This window comes from Nipponia nippon, unplaced genomic scaffold, assembly GCF_047370975.1.
Source record: "Nipponia nippon isolate SJK-2023a ecotype South Korea unplaced genomic scaffold, ASM4737097v1 scaffold_8, whole genome shotgun sequence".
Classification (NCBI taxonomy): Eukaryota; Metazoa; Chordata; class Aves; order Pelecaniformes; family Threskiornithidae; genus Nipponia; species Nipponia nippon.
Window position 1 is genome coordinate 35,707,021 of NW_028262402.1, and position 18,948 is coordinate 35,725,968.

The following is an 18,948-nucleotide window of genomic DNA, read 5'->3' on the forward strand; positions in this document are numbered from 1 at the left end:
CCTGTTCTTAGAAGACACTTTTTTGATCTTCTCCTCTGTGCTGCTCATGGAGCTATTAGCTTTTTGCTGTATTCCTCCCCTTGTATATAAATAGAGATTTTGATCATTAAAATGCGTTAATGTCATTAAATACACAGCATTCTACAAATGACGTCTTATTTACCAAAGATTCTCTTTGGATAATGTTCTACAGACACTTGATGAAAACATGTGGCACTATGTGCTTTCTGGACTTTCTTAATCAAAAAATCATCCAGCTGTGGGGTATTGGAATCACACTTGAAGTGCCTTGTAGGAACAGGGATGTACAGCACACTGGTGGTGTCATGTGATATTGACTGTGCTTTGTTTCACAAGGGGTATCCATAATGCATAATCTTCTATAGAACTTGTGGAAGCTTTCTTGCTTCTTTCACAGAACACATTGCTATCTCTGGTATCTCATGATACAGGGAGAATCACAGACTTCCATGAAGAAACATCACCATCTCAAGGTTTGTTATCTTTTGTCAGCTTATCAGTCCATCAGTGACAGGGCTATAATAAATCTGTATGGAGACCTCCAGCTTTAGCAGATAAAACACCTTCTGTCAGCTTTATAGGAAGACAGTACATTTGCAATTTTGTGTTGTAGGACCCATTCTCAGTTATAATTTGAAATACTTGCTGGAATACATTAGTAAATATTTCCACAGGAAGGGATAAAAAGGTGATGGGACATATTTCAGATCATTTCTCTTTGTAAACAATTGAAACTCTTCAGAAGTTAAGAGAATTCCATGGTGACTTGAAATCTGCTTAGTAACTCTATTCTTCAATAATTATAGTGATCATTTTCAACATACACACCGAGTTACAGTCATACAGAACACAACCCGTTTAGAATGGGAACCTGTGTATTGAAAAGTCTTCTTTAGTATTATCTTCAGAAGATGATGACCATGCTTTTCGAATGATCTGCATATATTCTGTATGTGTTTCAATGTGTTACTTTTTTTTCAACTAACAACCATATGTATTGTGAGTAAAACACATTGTAGTTAGGTGTTGCCAATGTCTTCTGATGATATTAAAGCTCCCTGGGACTTTTAGCAAAACTTGCCATTGACCTCACGAAGATTAGTACAGATTTTAAGGCTAAATTAAACTTAGTATGCATATCTTACTTTGCATGCCACACAGTAGTTATTCCATTAAACGCTTCCAAACTGACAATATTTTAATTTTACCAAATTTAGTCACATAAAAACAGTTGAGTTAGTATTTCATTCTATATGCAAAAGTGGAAATGTGCTGCAGTGGTTTGGGAAGGAGTTAATAGAAGAGTTAATAGCCACAGTCTTAGGAAAAACAGTCTTCTGCTGCATTAGTGGGCTCTCCAGAGAGCAGCGAATTATAAATTTTACCTCCTACTGTGACTAATAAAATTTCCACCTTTAAATGATCTATCTTAGTACCACTGTATACTGTTATAGCCTGTTAATGTAAACAGGCCTGTCCTCAGCTAATCCGTCAAGAATATTTGCTTTGCCTACAGTGAAGATTTTAGTTACTTTTGGAGACATTAGACTGAACATTTCATTCATTTTTCTAGTAGCTGATAAACTGTACGTAGTTTCACTTTCCTAGCTTTGTTTGGGTTATACTTTGTCATTGTATTCCTAGAGTAAAAGAGTTGTCTAAATACCAAGGGTTGCTTATTTTGGTATTTATTCTGAACCTGTACACCGAGTAACCATAACACAGCAAAGCTGGGGGTAGGTGTTCCAGAATACTTGCCCATAAAATACGGTGCACTTATACCAGAAAATTTTTGAGGTATACAGAGTCAGTAAGCTTCATTCAGACTTAAAGAAAGGACTGTGTGTTGCAAGTTCTATACACTTTTCTGGCATAATCAGGTTTTTGTCCAAAACAAGTTTACCTGTGCATGAATTCCCCTCACTTACATCTTTAGATCACTATGGCTTTTGTAATTCTACTGTTGTATCTATATGCTTCATTAAAAGACCTAGATTTCCTTTTTTTTTGAAAAAAAAAAAGAAGTCAGATCTAATTTCTCCCCCCCCCCCAATATCCTTCTCCCTATAAAACATGAAAATTTCAAGTATGGAATGCTCTTTATTGTACTTTATTAAGCATACAGAATTTTTTTACTGGTATTTGGGATGTTCATAGTAAATGCTCCTTTACTCTCAGATAAAGAAACTTCATCTTCCTCACACCATTGCACAAGGCTTAATTTTAGCCTCAGCATATCCGCTAAACATTCAGTATTGTCCTCAAGGCAGAGGTCCAACAAATTTGTTGAGTATGTGTGAATTTCAAAGTTCAGTGTAAGAATTGTAGTGGCTTTATAGTATTCTTTTTAGGAAAGTAATTGTAGTTAGCGATGATACTTGTCTGTGGAATGAGAAGGCTTGTCTAAAAATGATAATATGATATTCTACTAATTAAGTAGTTTCTAACTTGAAAACTACTTCTAGCTGACCTATGATAGAATCATAGAATCATTGAGGTTGGAAAAGACCCTTAAGGTCATAGAGTCCAGCCGTTAACCTAGCACTGCCAAGTCCACCACTAAACCATGTCCTTGAGCACCACGTCTACCCTTCTTTTAAATACCTCCAGGGATGGAGACTCAACCACTGCCCTCGGAAGACTGTTCCAATGCCTGGCTACCCTTTTGGGGAAGAAGTTTTTCCTAATATCCAACCTAAACTTCCCCTGGTGCAGCTTGAGGCCGTTTCCTCTTGTCCTATCACTTGTTACTTGGGAGAAAACACCGACCCCCACCTCACTACAACCTCCTTTCAGGTAGCTGTAGAGAGCAGTAAGGTCTCCCCTCAGCCTCCTCTTCTCCAGACTAAACAAAGCTCCCTCAGCCGCTCCTCGTAAGACTTGTTGTTTAGACCCTTCACCAGCTTCATTGCCCTTGTTTGGACACGCTCCAGCACCTCGATGTCCTTCTTGCAGTGAGGGGCCCAAAACTGAACAGGTGCATACTTTGGTTGGCTTGAAAAATGAGAAGCTCTTCTAGTACTCTCTGGATTTCAAATAGTAGCCAATATAATATTCAGTGTAACATGTTTCAGAACTAGGTTTATTGTCACAGAGCCAATATTCTGTTAACATTATATTCTCTAATTTGAAATTTGGGGAACATTTTTATTTCCTTTTTATCTGTATTCAAACCAATATTTGTAAGAATGTTCCCTCACATACTTTTGCTAAAGAACTCAAAAGTCAATAATAATAAACTTACTATATGCAATTGATTAATGGTAATCTATAAAGCAGTAGAAGTTTTATGTACTGTTTATTCTGATTTTCTTATGGTTACCTTGGAAATACCCTGTGCTCACTGCAGCATAAAACCTCATTGTCAAAGGCATGAGACTAGATTTTTGCTGAGAAAGAAGGTCTGTCTTCAAGGACTTTGACCCATGTGCATGGGAAGCAAACGACGTTAATGATTTAAGTCAAATGACTTAAGCCCTTTTTTGACAGGGATTACTGTCCCTTGGAAACATACTTTCTGCCTAGTTTAAATGGTACTAGTGAATGACAGTGTAACAGGAATAAATTTCCTTCAATTAACTTCCAAGTGAGGGGTAGGTGGACAGGAGGTTTGGTAACAGCTTTAACCTGCAAAGCTGAGCATATCTGTCAGAATTACTTCTTTGACCTGAGAGTGGTTTAATACAAGTAGCCTATATTCAGGCTGTGCAAATGAAGTAAAAGACTCTGTCTCTTAGCAGACTGATCATTTGAACAGTTAGGGATGTAGTCACATGGGGCATATAATTTGCCTAAGTTCCCAGTATAGGTGGAGTAAGAAAGAGGCAGCAGCACAGCAGGTCGACTTCTATAATAACCTGTCTTAGTACTCAGTTGTATTGAAATTTTGATGAACAACCCGGGAACTTGGTTTCCATGGACTTAGTGCTAATGGGAGATGAATCTGGATCCTGGCTTCTCACACTCTTTATTTCATGTTTCTTGGTACAAGTTGGAGTTTGGGAGGGGACTGAACCTGCAGTTCTATTGTCTATGCCTGTTGGCCTGTACTTTCCCACAAAGCAAGCCATTCAATCAGCCATTGTTTGGGATACTTCCAAGTACTTTTGGTATTGATTCAGTGGTGCTTTTTGGCTTTGAATTAGTAGCCAGACTTGGCTTAAAAATGGGCATTCTGGTATCTTACTCAGTTTCGCATGGAGGAGCAGAACAGACAATTATTGTAACACAAGAATTATGTGCTATTCACAGCTAAAATGACATTAATGCGTTCAGTCTTTGAAAACCTCAATGGATATTTGTATCAGATCTTTAGGAGTCATCTCCTAGCCAGGCATGGCTTCTCCTTTCTCTTCCTCTACCCCTCAGGAAAAGCAACAGCAATTTCATTTTTACCATACCTAATATTTCATAAGAGCAATATGGGCTGTTATAAAGCTTTCACCTTGGAATTTATGGTTGGGAATGAAGTAATCAAATAAACAACAGTGATCCCTTAGAGAACATAATTTCTTTTTAGTACTTGGTTTACATTGGGCAAACCAGCAGTCCAGCTGAGTTCATTGACTCCATTTCCATGCCCACCTTCTCTAAAGAAAGTCAGGAGGCGTTCACAGTGTGGAGGTTTTATGCATCGTTGACAGACAGCCTTCATGTTTGGAGGAGAAGAGTCTTCTGATATTTGAAATGGTTACTTTCTGTCCATCTTTATAGGTTGACCAGTGTAATTGAAACATGTAAAACTGTGAAGTGTAAGTAACATGGAACAGCATTGCTCCCCATAGGAAGTGAAGATGCTCAATAGAGAAGACTGGGTAACTGGTGACTCTAAGTACATGTCCTGTTGGTAAAACGTGTAAGAAAAAGGTAGTAGCTTTCATGGGTGTATGTGGAAATCATACGGAGACTCTGAAAATAAAAAGGCTTGAGAGCCAGCGGCAGTGCCTATCAATCTGCTGCTGCTACATGCAGTTTTTGTCTTTCTTGTTTCTTTGGGTGGTTGTCTGGAGAATAATTCCTTCAGTAATTTGTGAAATCACCTTTTTCCTTTCAATTTCTTTAATAATATTCTCTTACAATAGCTGATAATTGTGCACTGGTTTTTTTTTTCTTCTTTTATTGAAATGATTATGTAACATTTCAATTCCATGGGGCAGAAACTATTCCTACTGTGGTAGTATAGCAATTCTTACAATGGGAACCTCAGTCTTATTTATCACAAAAATGATTGTTAATATGCTATTGAAGTGTTTATCATAAACACTACTTATGATAGAAATGCTAAACCAGTGGATAGCTGTATCACGACAGCTCTTCAAATTCCTTGCTAAATGGTAAAGATGAGCTACACAGTTCAGATTTGAGTTTTTCTGACACATGGGTAATCCCTGGTTTTGCTTCTCCACCATATAGAATAAAACCAATCTCAACTGTATGCCTGGAGAATAAGTAAAATGGATATGAACCATGGAAACTATGGAAGATCACAAAAGCCTGTGTTGTTTGGTATTGCATAGTATGTGTGAGGATATAAGGTTTTACTAGGATACTTTGTATATGATGCAAATTACTTTTCCTTGGATGGTCACAGTGAAGATGAGAAGAGAGTTTCAGAAGATCCTGCAGTGTAAGGCATTCTCTTTCTTCATAATCATTAGAGTTATAGTTTTTTTAGGACACAGACAAATGATACAGCAAAGTCATTACGTATTCCTTCAAGCTTTAATAATGGCTGAAATTAAAAAATGAACTTTTCCTTTGCCACGTGACTAGAGAAACATGCACTTCCAAACCGTACTCTCTCTCAGAAGTATGACATTATTTGTATTTACATTTTCAAAAGCAGAAAAATGTACAAAGCAGAACTCATAGTTCACAGGCTAAATCTCTTCAACATGACAAGAGGTATTGCAAACGTGTTTATGAACAAGCAAAAATTCAGCATTGCTCAACAAGTCAATTTTTTAATAATTCAATTCTGTGAATGAGATATGGAGTAAATTCTCACTTTGGGACACATACAAGATTCCCACTGATTTCATAAGGAATTTACGTTACGCACATCAAGGGAAGAACACCCCTTAGGAAGAGCTTCCGGATGACTGTGAGTTGGTTTTGTTCAGCTACTTCAGAAAGATGAATAAAAAAAAATAATCTGGGTCCTGATTCATCTCTAATTTAAGCTTCACTGAAGTGGGAGTCGCTGCAAGTGGGGTAGAAAAGAGGAGAATCAGGCTAATGAACTTCTATAAAATATTAAGCAGATAGAAAGACTAGTTCTCTGTTCATAGTTTTGCACAATAGGATATGAATAATTAATTATACATATCTAACTAATGCAATAATTATGGAGGCAAACAAGTTGTTTAAAAAACATTTTCAAAAGGTATCTTTTACAAATATTTTCAGGGAGCTCAGGCACATTCTCTTTTGTTTTCAACACAGCTCTACTGGGACCGTCTCTGGATTGCCAGCATGTGGATCACAAAGAATCCACAGGGTTCTTCTAAGCTCAGTGGAAGACCACTCGGATCTTACAGCATAAGGATATATTTACTGACTCTGCCCATAACCACATACAGAGACATAGTCATTGGATGTACAAGGAAGTAATTAATCAAAACACTTTATTTACAGTAATTGGGAGTGTCTTTATTGGTATGAGGCTTAAGAACACAACTTTGCTGCCTGTTTAGCAAATTTAGCTTCTTATTCTCCAACTATTTTATGTCCAGAGTCTGCCATCTGACATAATTTGTTTTTTAATATGTATGCAGCAAAAATGACCCCTTTAATCATCAGTTTCCTAAACTTCAGTTTAGCTGCTGTAGCAAGCCGGATTTTTTTTACCTTGATTTGCAGACTTTCCTGAAGGGAAATATATACTTTACTCCATTTTTTTGCAAGATCATATTGATTTCTTACTTGGCAAAACATTTTTAGTAGACCTCCTCAACTCTGCATCTCAAATTACACAGCAATTCCTGTACTGCAATACTTCAGTTTCAATTTTAAGTTACAACTATGAGAATACGTTGTGCAAAACTTGCAATCTTTCAAGAGACCTATTTTTCTATAGAATAATGGGAAAACCCAAATTCAGACAGAGTTCCGAAACACACGAATGTGTTTCAGAAGATGAAATGTTCCAGTAAATGTAGCAGAATTCAATTTTTTCTGTAGAACACTGTCATTTACAATACTTTGCTTGATATCATTTGCACGGTGCTTCAGTCCACTCAAATATTTTAATGAAGATTTATCTTTCAGTTTTAAATGGTTATGATACAGATTAGGTTTTTTTTTTTTTTTCTGTTCCCCAGAACACTTTGGAACAGGAACATATGACTAGGCAGAGCAGATTGATCATGAGAGGCAACTCAGTAATAGGATCTGCAAGGTATCATGAAAGAATTAACAAATCAAATGAAAGTGAATTGCACTCATAAGAAAAAAAGTTTGTTAATAAGGAAGCAAGGGCTTTTAGCTTTTACAGTGATGTCTTCAATAAGCTGTAAAATAATACACAAGAGAAGAAAAACCCAGATCTCATTGCACTGAATTTATTAATAATTAGCCATCGCTAACTCCTCAGTGAGGCACAACTGGATTGGAATAATAAATCTGTACTATTCAGGTTAGTTATTTATAGTGGGCAAAGGAAACACACCGGTGAATACTAGTGGTGTGAGAGCACTGGAGAAGCTGCAAATCCTGCACTCTGTTTCCTCGTCTTACTCTACACTCATGGCATGACCTTCCGTTGACTTCTGCAGTCCTGAACAGGGACTCCAGCTCCTCGACATTTCACTTTGCGTCTCTATAAAGCAGATGCCATCCTAGGAGGCTCCTTTGTGAGTTGTTCAGTGGAATATATATGAAATGTGACTGTGGGCACTATAGTTGGAATGGATCCTAGGTCTGAAGTAGAGGGCAGGGTTTCTGGAGCCTAGACTGTGCCCGCTAGGTTCCCTCCAGATCTCGTGCCGCCGTGGTAAGGGGACCCCGGAAGGGTCGTTGCCTCTGACCCCGATGCCCTCGAGCTCTCCGTTGTTGAGTTTTGGCATCTGTACAATGGAAAACCGAGGAACCCCTGCCCGAGGACCCGCAGCAGCCACCAGCCGGTACCTGTTGCTTTGAGACCCCGAGATGGGTCTTCGAGTGCCCTGTATCTCGGTCACGCCTTATTGAAACACAACAAGCCGAGGCTTTTCGGGCTCTGACGGACTGCGGACCCCGGGGGTGCTGCTGCCGGCCCCGCGCCTCCTCCCGCCGCCTCGCCCCCCTCCGCGGGGCTCCGCGCCCCTCCGCGGGGCTCCGCGCCGGCCCTTGCGGCACGGCCTGACGTCACCGCCCGCGGCGGGCGGGGCGGGGCGGGGCGGGGCCGCGCTCCGGAGCGGGCAGCGCGGAGACAGCGCGGGAGCGCGGTGCGGCGCGGTGCGGCGCGGCGGGGCGCGGCGGTCCTGCCTGCCCGTCCTGCCTGCCCGCCCTGCCTGCCGGCCCTGCCTGCCGGCCCTGCCGGTCGTCCGGCGCCATGGAGGAGTTCCTGCAGCGCGCCCAGTCCAAGCTGGTGAGTCACGGCGCGGGGGAGCGGGGGCAAAACTTCGCCCGACTTGCGGGTAATTGCAGCCGTCGGCCTCTCCCCTCGCCCCGCAGCCCCGGGTGCAGCAGCCGCGGATGCTCCCCAGAACTTCTCGGAGTGTTTCAGCAGCGCTCTGGTCCTCGGCGTTGCTCTGCAGGGCGGGCGGTGGGGAGAGGATGGGGCTTGTGACCTTTGCGTCGGCTGGGGCATATTTTGGGGGTGCCTTTTCTTCTCACACGTTGCTGCCCTCTAGTTATTGCTGAATAATGCTCTGCTTTACGAATATACACACCCGTACTTGACAGGCATGTGGGGGGTGGCAGCGTGCCATTTTGGGATTATTTGCGCATTTGTGGGGACTTTCAGATGCATCAAGTTGCATAGTTGAATGGGGAAAAATATATCAGAAGTCACTGAAAAACTGTCATTTCTGTGGTCTAAATGTCACTAGGGATAGGGGATAAGTTTGGATAAGCAAGACTTAAATAGCTGAGGAATATGCAAAGGTGATGGAGGACCAGCCCCATAATTGTGTCTCGTCTGCTATAGGCAGTTAATATTGTGTTGGGAATCACAGAGATATATAGGTCCTGTTCTCAAATGACTCTGTTGGTAGGATTGTGTTGAAACTGCAGTGCATTTATTTTGTTTACAGTGACTGATAATCTGGCCCCAAAGGGTGTGTGCTTTTTTTTCCCTTATGTGCAGCGCAAAAGTAAAATGTTTTTAAGACTGGGATGGTCTTAGGCCAACTTGTTTCTAGTCATGGGGGCTGATTTTCTGTGCAAAATTAGGTTTTACAATCATTACCTTTAACAGGCAGCCTGCACTTCTGCTAGCTGTCCCAGCTCTAAGAAATATCTTCAATTATAGGACTAGTAATGGGTTAGTAAAAAAAACCCCAAAGCTGCTAGTTTTGCCCTGTATTTTTGGGCACTTGGGACCTACATGTTTGCAGGGTCCCCTCCCCACCTTTTGGAGAGTTCCTGTAGATAACTAAATGTAAATGTCATTGTTGATAATTAGAGTGTAGGGCCTTCCCAGTTTCATAGACCTCTTATCAATCTCTGGAGAGTGAGCAATCATAAAACAAAGATCCTCTTTCTCCGATGGCCATCATTCTCTATATGTAATGATTTGTAAAGGATGGTTTGTTATATCATCTTTTGTTGTCATGCATATGTTGGAAATTAAGGCACTTTTTAGAGGACTGGCAAGATAGAAGAGAAAATTAATCCCTTGGTGGCTCCCTTAATATTTAACTGTGTTGGCAAATGTTAAGAGTAAACATAAGGTGTGTCATCTTGGTCACATGCCAGCTGAGTTATTTTACTATATATTTTTAGGAGTTTGTAAAGTGTTTCCCTTATGTTTTCATTTAAACAGTCTAAACTTTGGTAGCCCTGTTAAAAGATACTGCATAGTGCAGTTACAAATACTTAATACATTTTCACATGAGCATTTCATATATTGCAACATTTGAACTAGAGCTTTGGTTTTGACAAGTTTCCTGCGCAAGTACATCAAAGGTGGTCTTACTTAATAAACATTAATTATGTTATGATAGTGGTCCCCTCTGCACCATTAGTAAATGGCAAGCAGTAAGAGCAACTTGATTTTGCTGCTAAAAGCAAACACTGCATTATAATCTTTCTGAGTAGCTGTTGATAATCAGAAAGGAGTTGTCTGGAAAACTATAATCTGAAGAGGCCCATGGATAATGGATAACATTTCTTTAATTTAGATGAAACAGGGACCACATCAAATGAACAGCAGCCCTTTTTATTGCTGCAGTGTGGGTTTTCAAAAGAAATGCAGACTTCTCTTTGTACCTTCTGAACCATGGGAGAAAAATGCATGTTTTGGAGGAGATCTCCTTTACAGGAGGAGTATTGCAGGGGGAAGTGTCTTTCTGACCATGGTGTTTCGTTGTATGGTCATGTTAGCTGAGCATGGCTAAGGAAGAAGCATCTGAGCACTGGCATGTTTGGTTCAGAGCAGATGTATAAATTTTATAGGTTGACTTAAATTTGCCAGTTTACTTTGTACCACAGTAGCCTGAAAAAGGTAATCTAGAGTAACTGAAGATTTGCATTCTGCAACATGGAAGGCTGATGATGTGTTTTCCTTCCTGCTTGGTCAAGCCTTTTGTGGGGAATCTTTCTCAGCTGATACAAGGTAGCTATAGACTGAGTGAGGGCAAACAAGGGGCTATGTTGGGTTTGCCACTGATGTGAGGTAAAGCTGCTCGCGTAAACGGGTGAATGGCTCAGAACTAACGAGCTGCTGTATGTTGCTGCGCTACTGCAGCCATATCTGTGGAAAACGCTAAAGCCCTTTTACAGTTGTACCTCAGAGGCCCGATGGTGCCAGTCTTACAGTGCTAGTGTTTCACACCATAGGTAATCTTGTTAGGTTTGACTGATTACAGTGCGTTGACTACATGAGCGCTACTCAGCATGAGTAAAGGAAAATTTTCTTTACTTGTGAACAATAGCTCCAGCAGAACAATTGCTCCAGACTGCGCAGGAGAACCTGTTACTGCAAGTGCTTCACCATTCATTTGGGTCTGGCTCCAGCCACAACATTAATCAAGGCTGTTTTTCCACATGGAGCAAATTCTAGCCTCGGAGTGTACCATACAAAGGACTTGCGCATTTTTTGTTTTCTAAGACTCTTGTATTATGTACCTTCGTTGACTTACAGAGAGGAAAATTCTCTGCGTATTATCTATTAATAATAAAGTCTCCATTAGGCTATTCTTTCTTTAAGAACAATGAATTTTGCTTTTGTGACTTGTCACGTAGTCACACAACACTCTCAGTAATTTTCAGCACCAAATTTTAAAATCGTTAGGTATAATCTATGTAAAACCAAGGGGGAAAACTGTTAGAAGGTAAAACATGGCAGAATATAAGAGATGCTGTGCTGACACTTTTAGGCATTTACAATTCAGTCCTGTGGGGTTTTCTCCAATTTTTCCCAAGTCTAGTAATAATGTGAGAATAGATGAGACTAGGTGAGACCAAAGGTCCTTCTAAACCAGCGTTCTGTCTTGGCTAAGGGAGGATTATAAGCAGTAGAGTATACAGGTCCGCTGATCAGATGTTGAAAGCTCAGATCAAAATGTATATCTGAATTACTATGATAGCCACAGCTAGAGCTGTCTTCCATACATTTGGCCACATTTTGTGTTTGTTGTTGGTTTTGTTTTGGTTTTTTTTATCAACTTATGCTTTGGCTTCCACAAAATCCCAGAGACAGTGAGTTTTACACTTTTATCATGTGCTCTGTGTGAGTGGGGCAATATCCCTGTTTGTTTGCTTTAAAACATCTGTCCGACAATTTTAATGGGTGTTCCATGGTTCTTATGCCTTGAATGAGTATTTTCTGTTCACTTTCTCCGTGGTGTTTAGTTAAGTATTACCATATGCCCCTTCTCTTCTCTCAAACATTTCCAAGCTAAGGTTTTCTATTTCCCTGTCTTACATGAGCACTGTTCTATCACTCTGCTCATCCTTGTGGGCTCTCTTTGAAGATTTTATAATTTTATTAACCCTTTGAAAGTTGTGGAGCCCAGAGCTGCCTGCCATATTTAAGGCATGAGTGCATAAAAGACTTTGACAGTAGTATAAAAACATTCCAGGTTTTTTCCATTTTCCTGAGAGTTCTTGGTATTCTACTTACTTATTCTATTCTTACCTATTCTGTTTTACTGTCAGAAAGCATTTCTCTGATGCTTTCAGAGTATCATTTAAAATCAATGCATGATGTTTTTTTCTGCTCAGTAATACCCATTTTAAAGCCCATCTGACTGTGTATGGTACCTGAAAATGGAGGTGGGGTTGCTTCCTCACATTTTCCCTAGTCTGCACTACTCAGCCCTCATTTCCACTTACTATTCTATTACCTAGTCCCTCAGTGTCATGACTCCTTTCTGCAGCTCTTGTAGCCAGTTTTAGATTTGGCTGTCCAGAATAATCTGGTATTGTCTGCAGCTTTTGTCACCTCATTATTTGCCTGCCTGTACTACTGGAAATAATATTATTTATTATTTATGGATATGAAGAACAGAACATATCCCAGCACATATCCTTGTGGAGAATCCTTCACAGATATTTTTCCCTCATTGTGAAAACTAACCATTTGTTCCTGTCCTTTGTTTCCTACCTTTTAGTTCTTTATTATGCAATGAGACGATTACACCCCCTTTTACTTTGGTGAATTAGTTTCTTTACTAGCCTCTAGTTTCAATAATGTTTTTGGAGACTCAAGTACAATGCATTGACTAGCTTGTCCTTCTCTGCATGCTTGTTGAATTATTCAAAGAACTTGACAAGATTTTGTACAAAAAACGTCATACTTCACAAAACCTTGCTGTCTCTTCACCGGTGTATTATGTTATTGATATGTTTGGTGGCAATTCAGTCTGTCTCTCTCTGGGTTAGACTTCCAGGCACAGCTAAGCCCTCAAGTGGGTGAAGGCTGACTGACCAGTCAATATATAGTTTTGTATAATTTAATTAGAAAAATAAATCAAAAGTTTAAGGCTTCAGTGGTATAACTTCAGAATGATTATCAGAATTATTATCAAAATGTTAAAGGCAATTAATAGAGAAGTAAAAATTCAGAAATTATTTCTCTAGCAATTCTCTGATGTGAAATACTGTGTGCTGCATGAGGTAGTTACGTTTGGTAATTTTCAAGTAATCTCGTGCTTCAGACTGTTTGCAGTGAAGCTGAATGACTGTGAGAAGTTAAATCAAGGGAGTCTGTCAAGAAAGAAGCTGTAAGAATTAAAAAAAAAAAAAATTAAAAAAATTGACAGAATTCCCCCTGAGAGATGCTGAGACAATGGCTGCCAGCCAGTACTTTTTCCCTGGCCTTAGGTCTGTGCTTAATGGAGAGCCTAATGCTTCATATGCTGGCTTCAGGGAAGTCAAAGAGGACAGAATGAGCCCTGGAAAGGGCTTAGTGTGCAGATGATACTGAGATATCCACATACTGCAGCAAACTGCTCGAAACTAGCAATTGAAAGATGGTCCTCTCTCTGCAGAGAATAGCAGATTAGCCGGGGAAATAATCTTTCTAAATGCTGTGTCATCTTCAGCAGTTAACAGCATTTGGAAAAAAAACCCCAACCCCCTGAAACTTCAAGTTCTTTTAATTCCTTGCTGCTGTAAGAGGAGAGACTATAATGCTAGACCAATGTTACACCTGGCAGAATAATACACTGAGCAAATGGGGAATTATGCCCCCAGACAGATGTGCCCTGAGGAAAACTGGACTCTGTGACTGGACATTTTCCAAAGTGAGGGCCAGGTCCATGAGCAGGGAGGTGCCCTTGAGAACAGCAAAAAAGGCTTCCAAGGCATTGCTTTGATAGATATGAAAAATGAATGTTGTGCTTTTTTCTGAGGCAAAGAAGTTCCAAGAACAGTTAGTGATGATGGCGTGACTTGAGCAGATTTATGTGACCACAGTTTAAAAACAAGCTGAGTCACTTACATGTTTATTCATATTGCCTTTTATTTGCCTGTCTGGAGTTTTGTTATCAAAGATAAGCAGTGGTTACTTTGAAAATAACACTTGATTTAGCTGGAATAAAGTGGCTTTATGGGAAGTGAAAGACATTACAGAAGTGAAGCAGAAGTTACTTTCCCAGAAATTGCTGGACTTATCCAAGCAGAGGGGTAAAAAAGCTTTCAGGCATTAAGACAAGGAATCAAGTCGTATCCTCTCATGTATCTTCTTTGCATTAATCCAGCAGCACACAGGGGACTTGACTCCATTTAGTAGAGCACTTACAGTGTGTACAGAATTAAGAATATGAGTAATATTGACTTCAGTTGGAAAACTCACATGCATAAGTTCTACATACACCTAAAAATGTTGCAGAATCAGAGTCTTACAGCTGATTAACCTTTTGTTCCTTAAATCAGTCAGAAGAAACCATGTACTTTGCAGCAGGAACTTCAGAGTCAGGGTTCATTAGTAATGTGGAAAAAAGAGTAAGCATTGTGCTAACGTAATTCTGAGATAAATATTTAAACAAAGAATAGTTGTGAGCCATGCTGAGCAGATACGGTAATATTAAAGGGCTTACAGAGATGAGTGAAATAATTAGAAAAATATTTTGGGAAATTCTATTGAAGAGTAATTCCAAATATATATTAAATATGAGGAGAAAAATCTGAGAGCATGAACATAGGAAGATGGAGATGGGAGTGTCACTGTAATGCAAATAAGACATGCTTGTAGGGTGATGTAAGTGTTAAAAAATGCAATTTTAGGATACAGTCTTCATATCGCATAGTAAGGCAGTAATAGATCTTTGTATGTTTATACACACACGTACACATCTTTATTAGGGAGGGTTATGTCCTGTAGACTTACTCTGTCTCTTTTTCATCATCGTTATGCAATTTCAAGTGGAATGCTTCCTTCTGGTTTGGATATCATATAAGCAAATATATTTCTTAACTGGAGGAAGAATTTAGAGGATCATAACAAAATGATTTAAAGAATTGACTTCCAAGAAAATAAAAATGAACTAATCATAAAACTTGATTAAAGTACTGCTGAGCTGAGACTTGCGAGTGGTCTGGATCCATGAGGTGCTAAAAGCAATGCAAAGAAGGAGCCTTTCATTCACATACATAGGTATAAATAAGAAATTGCAAAACGGTCAGCAGAGGCTTAATAAGAAGAGAATATTTCCTGAAAATGAGGTCTTTTAGCTGGGAGAGCAGTCTCCCAGAGGAAGGAGAGGAAGCCCCTCCATAAAAGCAAGCCAAAATAAAACCTGAATTGGATGAATGTATGTAAAAATACTTTAAAAAACAACCTACAGTTGTAAGGAAAATATATTGGGTGATTTCATAGCCTTTTACAGTTGCACTAAAGCCATACAGACTACAAACACGTAGCAGAAGCTGAGAATTAAAAATGCTTTCCCCCCATGGATTTTCTTGGTTTCAGAGGACAGAAATAGCATTTTTAAATGATAGCCTACATACCTTGCCTTTCATCAGTCTCTGGTGCAGTGATATTTTCTCCTTTTTCACAAAAAAAGGAGTGGAAGTGGAAGAATAAAACACCGTCTTGGTGAATTTTCCATTGGAGGAGGTGAAGTACATCAGATTAATCAAGATTAAGGCAAATTCTATCCTGAATAACTTCTTGGGTGTTGAATCATTGCATGCGTAGCTGTCATACTTTGTTCGTTATTCTACACAGAAATAAATTGCAAAAGCATTTCAGTGTAGTATACATCAATTTACTAGGGTATCATGCTACCCATACTATTATTTAAGTGTGGTACTGTGGTATTGACCAGGATCCTGTTGTGCTAGATGCAACGCAAATACTTCATAAAAAATCTGTTCAATCCCTGTCTTGAAGAAGTCCGTAAAGTAAGTTGGAAAGCATATAGGAGGAAGCAGATGAATCCAAAGAAGTAGTAGGGTGGCAATAGGTAGGTGTGCTAATGTTTATGTATCCTATTTGTTAACATTTTGGCAAAGTGCAGCTTTGAGCAGGAGTTAGAAAAAGGAAGATGGGGAGGTTTGGAGTCATGTCTTTAAGTGCAGGGACAACATAGAAGGAAATGAGAAGACTTGATTAGTCTTTCCATTCCTCTGCTATAGACAGGCTGGAGATAAAAGTGAACATTTCATGATTGAATAGGAGATGATAGATGAAGCAGAGAAAGGTTTGAAAAGGTTACAAAATGTAGTTTAGGGATTCTATTTAATGTGTTGGAGCAAGGAGAGCCAGGAGATTGAGGCCTGTATGGACAGAGCCAATATGGCAGGGTCAGAGCCACTGACTAGGCGAAGATTTTCCACAGCATGGTTCTGGAAGCTGCCAGGTTACTTCTGCTGAAGCCAAATAACTTTTATGTGGTTAAACCATCAGGTAATGATAGCCAGAGTGTTAGCTCTGAGGGTAGATAGGAGAAGCTGATGAGAAAAAAACCTGTGGGACTTTGCAATAGGCAGGAAGTATGTGTCTCAACTGAACATGATTCCAAGATTACGGGCTGGAGTGATGGGCGGGATAGTTTTGTCAATCCCTATATATATCTGTTATGTACGTCCCTGTGAGACAGAGGTGTAGTAAAAGGAGAGGGAGTAAAAGCTCAGCTTCAGCCATACTGAGTTGGAGTGTATGGTGCGATTATGCCAGGGCGGTGGGCAGAAGGTGTGGGATTTTAGTGTGAAAGGGGCAGGACTGGAGCAGCACCGAAGTCCCATTTGCCAGCCTGGAGTCCTGAGGGAGATCAGGCTCAGGGTTTAAATGACTTTGATAACGTTCCTGTTATATTCTTTTTCTCCAAAGAAGAGAGCCTGGTGCCAGCAACAGTTAGACAGGTCCTTAACAACTGGAATGATATAACTTGTTCTAATGAGATATAAATAATTTGGAGCACAGTAAGGACAGAGGACGGACAGTGAAAAGGTTAGGAACATTTCAGAAAACGATGACGTCTGGATGATGTCAGATAGTTCTCTTTCCTTGTTTACTGTATCATTTGACAGTAACTGAATAATGTGTAATAGACCTAATAGACCTAAGGCACTGGCCCAGTTCCATCTTGCACAGTCATAACCTGCTTTTGTACATTCCCTTCTAGCCTCAATTTATTAGTCTTAAGCCTCCTTACGTCAACTTCTGTCTAGAGCACAGTGAGATTTTGCAGTATACCTGACATGATTTACCTGTTTTGTACTATTTAGGAAATTTTGATTTTGCTGTATTTTGATAGCAATAACTGTGTTTATGTCTTTGTGTAATGGACGCAGTTTTGATTCTCGTTCAGTTTTCTGTGTGGAAGTGGCTCTGTGTACAGTGCCTGACACTAACTAACCAAGTTAGCAGCTGAAACAGCTGTTGGTTTAAGTGACAGACCATCATGCTGAAGTGACCTTTTCCCTAATGGTTAATCTTACTGTGCTACATTTTGATACAGAGCATAAGAATTATTATACTTAATAAATACTTTCTTGCTCTTAAACAGTAGTGATTAAAAAATCCTCAGCAAAGATGAGTTGGTAGGGAAGAAGAAACCTCTGAATTGTTTCTTCACATACTACCATGCTTTTATAACTCATGGAAATAAGTGGAGACATAGAGTCTAGCTTGTGTGCTGACAGAGAAAGGCATATTCTGCTTGGTGAACCTTCTATGCTGTTCTGCAGTCAGTGGGATAGGAGGAAAGAAAGGAAAGTTTCTTTTGAGTTTGCCTTTTTTTTTTTTTTTTTTAAATGAGAAGCAGAATTTCTCCATTTGGAATATATTTGAGTCTTTGTGAAGTAGCGATAAATGGTAAACTTTTAAACACTTGGAGGGACAGTCTCTCCTAAATATAGACAGTTGGCAGGTGATCAGTTGACTGATTCAGCAGCCTTTCTTTTACTTAACAAAGGTTTTAACACTCAAAGTCATTTGCAGGCCTGGCTGGATTACAGCTGAGTCAGATGGAGTGCAGTGATAGGTTAACTGGCTGGAAAAGTATACTACTATTTTTTGATAATGCATGTATGCAGTCCACAGACATTTCATATATGGTTACCTAGTTTTCTTACAGATACAGCTGTCCAAGACCGTAGCCTGAGTATTCACATTACTCAGAAGAGCAAGGGCTTTACGTGATGTACCTGTGTAAATCTTGGAAAAGTTAGCCTGCCAGGTTCCTGCATGTGTTTTTATATGTTTGAAGTGGATAACTTTATCAAGTTAAAAGACAAGATGTAATTTTAAAACCACTGTTTCATTTCTGGCCTCTCTCTGGTTTTGGATTTGTTTCTGTGCGGCTTTGAGTTTTTGGTCTTTTAGTTCAGCAAGCATAAAAATAGAAATTACTCATTCAATTGAAATAACTTTAGTGCTGAAAACAAATCTTTTTGCAAAGATGGACTTAGCTGTCCTTTCTCTTGACTTAGTTGAGATAGTAGCTGTGGTAATTTTTTCATTAGCAAAAATACTGTAATTCAAGTTTACCTGAATTACAGATTATTTTTTTCTTCAAAATGAGTTACTCATTCAATTTGTGAGGGGTTTATGGGCTGAATCGTATCACTAAGGTATAGTCTGCGGTAAGAGATCATATACTTCCTCTCTGCCACCCCTCAGGGAAATGTGTGCATTTATCTCTTTGTGATAGGATGGAATTGTAGAAGCTAATGATAGATAACCTGTGCAGTTGCTGCAACCAGCTTTAAAATGATGCACCCTGGCTATTTTTTACATTAAAGTTATATATAAGAGGAAGAGGTGTGGGATGGCTTTGTACAATTCTTTGCTTTCTGCATATTCTGAGAGGCTAGCTACAAAAACTCATA

At 39.5% G+C, this 18,948-nt stretch overlaps 1 protein-coding gene across 3 annotated transcripts in view; it reads left to right on the forward strand.

The window, feature by feature from the left end:
- Positions 1-8,431: 8,431 nt before the first annotated feature.
- PRUNE2 (prune homolog 2 with BCH domain) overlaps positions 8,432-18,948 on the forward strand; it is a 144,710-nt gene continuing 134,193 nt past the window's right edge. For all 3 annotated transcript variants that reach the window (XM_087741910.1, XM_087741911.1, XM_087741912.1), the window contains exon 1: positions 8,432-8,590. In XM_087741910.1, the coding sequence (XP_087598036.1) occupies positions 8,555-8,590 (36 nt within the window). In that variant the 5' untranslated portion in view covers positions 8,432-8,554. The remainder of the gene's footprint in view (positions 8,591-18,948) is intronic.